Source organism: Centruroides sculpturatus, unplaced genomic scaffold (assembly GCF_000671375.1).
Source record: "Centruroides sculpturatus isolate CEXI.00-Female unplaced genomic scaffold, Cexi_2.0 scaffold543, whole genome shotgun sequence".
Lineage (NCBI taxonomy): Eukaryota > Metazoa > Arthropoda > Arachnida > Scorpiones > Buthidae > Centruroides > Centruroides sculpturatus.
The window spans coordinates 337,318-345,955 of record NW_019384952.1 but is presented as its reverse complement, the minus strand read 5'-3'; the positions used below and the strand labels follow the sequence as shown (position 1 = coordinate 345,955).

Here is an 8,638-nt window from a genome sequence, read left to right as displayed (position 1 = left end):
TGCGCTTATGCTTCACAGATAGCAGTGGACAGTCAAGTATCTAGCTGATAAACAATCGTTAGAATTAATGACTCTGTATTTCTTCTAAATTTTCTTTTTCGAATCGATGAATTTTGTTCTTCTCCGGTAGTTTGATTTAAAAAGTGTCTGTAATATCCACTTAAATCTTGCTACATCCATCCTCTCTGAAATATAATATAAATTTTATGTAATCTATTTGAATATCTTTAAAATAATAAAATAAACAAATTTATAATCAGAGTCACTTTTGTGTAAATTAATCTCTCAACATCCAAAATAATTTTATTTACTGAAATTTCTGATTTAGTGATTATCATTTGAATACATAGTATCTATCTTTATTTATAGTAAACATAATTTAAAGTAGAGTAATAAGAGATTCATTCAACTCTACAATTGAATAAATAAATACTTAATCTAGTTTAAAATTCTATGACAATATAAAATGGACAGAATGAGGCTTACAATGAAGCTCATTAGGCATTTTATTAGAAAGATGCCTTTCTGTTTATTATCCATCTCTCTGAAATATAAGATAAAAGTATAAAACAATATGTGAAAATTATTGCCAGTTCATCTCAAGTTTACTACTAAAGTATTAAAACTGATATAAACAATGTTAATAAAAAGGTTACCTTGGTATTCTATTCACAGTATTTATTATTTAATAATTTCTTTAATTTAATTCTCTTCTGTGTACATCTATAAAAATGTATACATATAAAAATGTAAAAAACAGACTTAATTGTGTGTAACATTTTATTGCAAAAATTGAAATATGGACAACAAAAACTCATTATATGTTACGTAATACCTGTTTAAAATAATCATAAGAAAACAGATCATGATCTAACCATTTAATTAAATAAATAATTTAAACATTTAAAACTAATATATCCTTAAAGTAATCATATCAAACAATTTTTAATCCTGTTATTGACAAGAATATAAATTTTAGTAATTATGTAGACTGAAGCAGTTCAAAAAATGAAGAACTAGCATACATAGCAAATTATATCCAATTTTTTTAACAAACCCACATTTTTACCATGATGCTATTCCTTATTATGTGTAGTACTTTCTGAAGTAGCAAACAGCCAAAATGATACACAGAGTTATTAACACCAGAGATATTGCTATTCCATGCAACGTACAAAACAAATTATATCCAAATAACCAACAGAAATACTCTATATACTGTTCTTACTAAGGATAGCAATGTGAGGGAGTGTTCTATCTTCTATAAAAATGATCAAATGAGTATGCCATTGCTACTGCAAATGCAGAAAAACAAAACTATTCAGCACCTCTCAATATCTCCAGGAAGTAATACAATAAATAAACTTTAACAGTTTGCAAAAAAAAATTCTTTAGCAAATGCAGAAATGGGTATTCACTATTTAATTTAAGTGAAAATTACTTCCCCGTAAGTCTTTCACAATCGTCATTATCCAGTTCCATTCGACAAAGAATGTCAGACCAAATGTCACTTGGGCTTCATCACAAGAAAAGTACATAAGAAGTGAGCGTAACTCATCTTTTGTGAAGATTAAACAAAATGCAATAATTTATGCAGTATTTTCCACACAGTTGTGGAGAGCAGACTCAGCAACCAATTTTCTGTGGCACAATGCCTCCAAGAGGAAGAAAAGCACAGTTTATGGAAGGCACTTAAACATGTTTTATTACTATTCAAGTTTGTGACAGAAGGAATTCTAAAAATCTTTTACACTTTTGCACAACTTTTACACATCTTCAAACTTTTACACTTTTGCAGCTATATTTCATAGAATAGGTGCATGCATTTACTAACAAACTTGTCTTTAAACAGTGAGAGTCATATTTCACATAATCTGTGCATGTGTAAATTTGGCAAGTCACGTGTCACAGTTTTCTATCTATCTCAATTTCTGTGAATCAACAAATAGACGATGTATCTGTAACATGCACTAACATGCACATACAATCAGAGTGTTGAGATCCAGAACATGTGTTTTCACAGCAGTACTGCATGATACTTTGCCCAGAGTTTTCAGATTGGTAAGAAATAAAATTGAAATAAGGAATAAGATTGATTATAACCTAAGTTCAAATATTATCACAAGTAAACATTGATGCTTCTTAAACTTTTTAATGTTAAGGAAAATGATGAAAAAAAGGATCTTTTCATAAGAAACAGATTTTATCATCATATTGTGATGCTTTTGTTATTGTTCTTGTATTGTATTTAATGCATTAAAAATTACAAAAAATACAGAAAAATAGAAAAAGTGAGTGCAATAGTAACAAAACAAAGTAAAAACATGAAAGGAAAACTCAGCAAAATAGCAGTAAAAGTTGTTTTTTTTTCCTGTTTGGGTTTAATACATTTTTAAAATTTCTGTATATACTATAATACAGTAGCCACTAGTTATATTGCAGATTCGGATATATTGCGCTTTTTTGGCCCTCCAAATTTTAAAAGCACTCGCGCCAATAAATTTTCAATTGCCAAATGCCATTAAATTTCTATTTGCAACAAAATACATTAGTTTATTTCTACCATTATCCTTGAAACTACCACTGAAGGTGAAACAATAAATTTGTCAAGGTCTAAAAATGCAAAACAGATAAACATATCGTCATTTGTTTCCTTTTCATATTAAATATTGTTTATTTATTAGTTTTAAGTACTGTCCCTCATTTACAAGTTTCTGTGAATTCAAAATTTCACACCTTTATATGAATTGACGGTATTGCCTCAATTCACATAAAGGTGTGAAATTTCGAATTCACTGCATAATGTGTAATGAAAAAATTTCTTTAATTATGAAAGGAAAGTTTTTATACAGTAGTAACTTTATTTTGCTTTTTAGAGAATTTTTGTAATTTTATAAATTTTGATGGTTCTATTGTATATTCCATATTTATTTTTTAAAATTTTCAATTATAGCATTTATAAATTTGTGCAACAGATCGTTTGGCTTTAAAATTATTTTTGATTGGTCTCGCATCTTAATTAAGAACGTGGAAATAACCAAAAAAGTGAGAATATGAGCTGAAAGGTAAGAAAAGTAAGTGACTCCAAGGCCTGTGAGTTTCAACTGCTAAATACTGTATATTTGCAGATGGCTTCAGAGATATTTTTATTATATACATAGAAAAATCATAATTAACATAGAAATCATAATATCCAGTGTGCTTCTAAGAAAATAAAACTTACTTCTATCTATATAATAATATATATAATAAAATAATTCAATAGTGCTTCTTAAACTATTTAGTGTCAATAAAAATTATAACTTTTTATTCATATGAAACAATTTTTTATTATATTATTTTATTACATTAGGATGATAAATAGTTTAATTATAAAAAACATTCATATATTTTCATTTGATATATTCATATTTATTTTCTTAACATCAACAGAAGTGACCTTCATTTTCTTAAAATAATTACATATAAGATAACATTTCAAAGTTTGTTCAAGATGAATAAATATAAATAAAATGAATTTTAAATGGTTTTAGAATAAATACTATACCTTCTAATTCTTTTTGTCTACGTTCTCGTTCTTCTTGCTTTTCTAACAATTTTTTCTTATATGAAGACGTAACAAAAGCCTCCTTATCTCCAAATTCATTGCCTTCTTTTTCTCTTTCTTTCTGAATTTGTCTCTCTATTCTTCTTTCATATTCTTTTTTCCTTAATTCAGCAGCTTTCATTAATGATCCTATATATTTAGGCTATTAAAATATAAAACACATTATAAGAAATACCTCCAATTCAATTAATAATTTATTTTATTATAATGATTTAAATATTGTTCAAACTTTATTTTTCTATAATTTATTATAAATATAGAAAAATAAAATTTGAAAATGAAAAGTTTTAAAAACATATTTACTATATTACTATGAAAAATTTTTATTTTAAATAAAAAATAACAACGATTATTTCATTTAATTTATAACAAAATAAGCAATACAAAACATATACAAATGAAAGAACTTATTTAGTTGTTGGAATTTTCTATATTCCTTAATTATACTGAGGAACAAAATGAAAATCAATGTCTATTAAAAGAAATCGTAAAATAATTCTTATAAAAACTTTTCTGCTGATTTCAAATCTACTTTATATTTCTATTTATTGGGCTCAGTTTTTAAGTAATAATCGTTTCTTTCTGCCAGAAAAAAAATCATTTTTAATGAAAACATGACTAGTTGTAATGATTGTATATTCAACTAAAATGTATGCCTTGTAGATTGCCTGCTGCATTTAACTGCAAGAACATCTGTCTGTAGGGTCCAGCAGTAGTCATCTAGTAGTCATCTAGTAGTCTTAGACTCCATCTACGTTGATAACAGCTTAGTCAGCTGAACAGCAGATAGCTAATTCCTGATGGAATCTTTCACTGTGTTCATCACTTACAAAAACCTAAGTTCCTGTGAAAGAAATCCAGATGAGAGTCCAAGAAATGAATTTTGAGAGATATGCAACAACCTAGTTGTCTGTAGTTCCACAAGAGTTCCCTAACAAGCACTTTATAGTTATCTGCCCTATGGTTACCAAGAAAATTCTTCATAATTTCTTAAGGAAACTGCCCACACAGCTGCCTCTGATTCATTCAAACTTTTTTGAATTCAGAATCTTTCGTTAGCTCCTGTATTTGCAGACCAACAAATATGCCCTATCTGTTCTTAGCATCACTAAGTGTAGGGAACTTATTCTTCAAGTACCTTTGCCCAATACTCTATGGCTTTCACAAACAGTTTCATCAAACCAAGTTTTATGAGTAGAGAGGTGTAAAATAGATTTTTCTCCACGAGACTGTGGCTTGTTTACTAAGTTCTTCTCTCTAACAGTTAGCCAATCTTTCTTTAGTCATTGTTGTTTGATGAATTGCAGTTTACAATCTCTGCTGATCCACAGACACAAAAAAGCAGAAGAACTTTGAGAAGCCTAGCTGTAGTCCCAAAAATAGAGCTAACACTTTTAAATCACTACAAATATGCCATCTGTGGAGATAACATTGCATGCTACTCAAGACAAAAGCTTCATGCTTTCATATGATTCTGTGATGTGCTGAGCAATAGAACTGATGGATACATGTTTCCATTATGCAGCAGAGATGCCTTCATACTTTTCTTAGAAGAATCTACAAGAAGTCACCATTCTCAAATTTTACTGAATACTAAAATGTCTTCATGACAGTGTCAGCATCATAGCAGTATATTAGGGAATTGGCTAGGAAGTTTCAAATACATGTTACCTTTCATAAAAAAGAAAAAAAAAAACATTTTTGTATCTTTGCTTAACCCTTAAGTTTTCAAGTAGCGGCCAGGTAGTTGCTATACAACTTGAGAGTAGAACTCATAGCAGGTTGAAGGTCATTTGGGTCAATATACTTATATAATTTTAAAAATTTGTATAAAATCAAATTTTTATGATAGAAATATAAATAAAAATATTGTTAATATGCAAGGATTAGTAGTTTTGTTTGGTATATTTTTTATCCGCTTGTAGTTTTTACTTTTTTCGAAAAAAATTCGTTTTTGTTGTTTACATTAATGACTTGTAAAATCATGTTCGATCAAATCGCAGTAAAATCATTTAAACTTCATATTTTTTGTACGGCTATATGCTATTTAAATAGAGAATTTTGTTTTCTACATTTTCATGTATATTATATTTGTATACTAATATATCTTCGCGAATTATAACGCATTATATGGAACAATCCTGTGACATGTGAAAGCTGACTACGTTGATTTATGATCATATTACTGATGACGTGAAATTTGTCGAATATTAAATTTTCATACTAGAGATATTACTATTAGTCTTTCTTAATATTATATAATTTAATTTTTTTAGCTTTTAGAGTGTCAGAGGTGATATATTTAATTTGTTTTTTTTTGTGAGAAAGATGATATATTGGCTTTTTAACAAAAATTCCATCCTTTCAATCTGGAACCCAATAATTTAGCCTGTATTTTTGTATAAGTCAGGATCATATACAAGATCATTTAATTCTGACTGGTTAATTAGAACAGGGTCAATTAACACAGAGAAATTAGGTGTTTTTCTTCACTAGTTACTAGCATACTTTATCTAAAGGAATAAGATGCTAATAAAGCATCTTATGTTTTCAGTGCAACAGAAACAGGGACCTCTGGACTATATAGTACTGGCATTAGTTGACAGACTGGATATATAGATAAAAGAATTCAAAAGTAAAAGTCATTATGAAGTTTTATAACCAACATATTACATACGTTTTTGAAGTGTTTCCATGTTATTTAAATAACGATTCTGATTAATCAAAGTGGTTTATTGCATAATTACAGATAAAGGGTTTAATCTGTTACAAATAAGTAAAGTAGAAAAATTGAGATTTGTAATCAGCACAACTGAATTATCAGGAAACACTCATAATTGTTATTTAATAAAATCACTGTTGACAAATGTAATCTGCACTTTTGATATAATTCCAGTTCTTATTTGAGAAACTTTGTTAAATATCTTTAACAAAGTTTCTCAAATATATTTAGCTAAGAATTAAAATGCAACATAACAGAACTGTAATAAATTTTTAAAAAGTTTTTAATATATTTTTTAAACTTATTTCATTTACTATGTAAATAATCTAATTACATGGTAATTATAAATTTGGTAAAATGCTAGTTGCCACAGAAATTTCTGTACATATTCTATATATGAGAACTTCAAGACAAAAGACTCAGTCAACTTTTTATTTTCATTTTTTTCCCTGCATTTAGTTATGCATTTATATTATAAAAGGAAAGTTGAAGGTCTTTAGACAAAAATTTATAGCTGTGGGTTCTCTGATTCGTGATTGAAAAATAAACTGGTAAGAACCAAATAGAGAAAAAGGTACCATTCTTCTAAACTGTTATCTAAAAAGATGATTATTACTTCTGGACTCAGAAATTTTTATATATCATCGACTTATAAAGTCTGATTCTATCTAAATAACTCTGAAATCAAATAATTATTTCATAAGTAAACTAACTTCAAAACAATGTTTTAATGAAGGAAAAAAAATTAAAATCAAGAATAAATAGAAAGTCTTTTTAACTCACCCCAAAGATTTCTTAAAAATATGTTAGATCAAAAGCAGTTGCCTTAGTAGTAAGCTAGCAGATGAATTGGTTACTATAATTACAATAATAATATAATGTGCAAGTTATTAAACAATATTACATAATATATGTAAAAATATTAACCCCTTAGGGCTATTACTTTCTATTATCTTAGATGTGAATCATCAACTCCCAAGGGTAGGGTTAAATAGGAACATTCCAGAATGGCAAAAGACAAAGGAACAAAGAAAGAGAAGAAATATGAAAAATGTAATATATACTAAGTATGGCATACTGCCACGATATCATACCTGTTGAGCTGAGAGCTGAGCTCTTTCAAAAAGTGTGTTGTGGGTACAAGAGAGGGTACCGGTGAACATGACCCGCCAGTCCGCCTGCGCATTTTTCTTTTTTTTTTTTGGTTGTAGTTTTTCACTGAGGTAGACGGATCCGAACCTATCCGCTGGTGCCGGCTCTTTCTTCGTCACGCCTGAAAAATACGATAAATTGAATTAGCTAACAGATATCTGCGTATGGCACTTGTGTACAGGAGGAAATCTTACCTGTGCACTTAGAGCATGACGGTACAAAGCAGGTTAGGTCCAGATAGGACGCGAGTCCCACCATGTAACAAAATTTCTCAGTGGCCCTAGCGTAAAAAATTAAAGCAAGTCGGTTAAATTTACCTACGGTGCCAAAATGGCGGCGCTTCCGGTCGCCATCTTGTTTGCACATGTGCGTGCGCAAACAAGATGGTTACCGTGGACAATAACTAAAACGTGCCTATATTGAATTTTTTTTTAAAACTAAAACATTTTTAAAACGTAAATTTGCTATTTTTTCCCGTGCTTTTTTTTAATTTTCTATATTTTTTCCTGCTTAATGACGTGGTTAAACTTGTTTTATGGAACCATCCATACTGTAAATCAACGATCCGACCAAGGTCTTAGATTTATCAGGTTGCCTCATAGAGAAGAAACGCTTCTCATTGGTTGCTTATTTGACGTCACTCGTAGTCGAAAACGAAACATCTTACTATGTCCTTATGGTAGAAACGTTACCGATCAGAGGGTCGTAGCTTTAATTACACGCTAATATTTTATTAATTACGATACTTACTTAATTAAATAAAAATAAAAATTGATTATAAATAAGAAAAATCCGGAATATTGAGCAAATCTTCGTAATTTTTACGTGTAAAGTTGAAGTTAAAATGAGTTTTTCTACTTTGTAAATGAAATCTATTTTATCTATTTTATGATTTTATAACAACAATAGTTTCTTAAAACGATTAATTTTGGTAAATCCTACGTAGGTGATTTATATATAAGTAAATTAATTTAATTTCTATCGTCAAACTGTTATATATTTTTTTTTGAACTAAAAATAATATTGGTCTATTTTTCAATTTTTAATACTCGTGTACCGAAAACGATATTATTGATATTAATATATACAAATTAAGTTTCAAAAGAACAATTTTTTATGTTATAAACACATTTTTGATGTCAATATGTACAAATTAA

At 28.4% G+C, this 8,638-nt stretch overlaps 1 protein-coding gene across 1 annotated transcript; it reads right to left on the bottom strand.

The window, feature by feature from the left end:
- On the bottom strand, positions 1–8,045 carry LOC111632294 (nuclear speckle splicing regulatory protein 1-like). Its single transcript, XM_023376689.1, has 5 exons — positions 7,676–8,045; positions 7,424–7,602; positions 3,548–3,749; positions 657–723; positions 1–185 (listed from the first exon to the last, which is right to left on the bottom strand). The coding sequence occupies exons 1-4, from the start codon at positions 7,845–7,847 to the stop codon at positions 698–700; spliced, it is 579 nt and encodes a 192-aa protein (XP_023232457.1). The 5' UTR covers positions 7,848–8,045; the 3' UTR covers positions 1–185; positions 657–697.
- Positions 8,046–8,638: the final 593 nt, after the last annotated feature.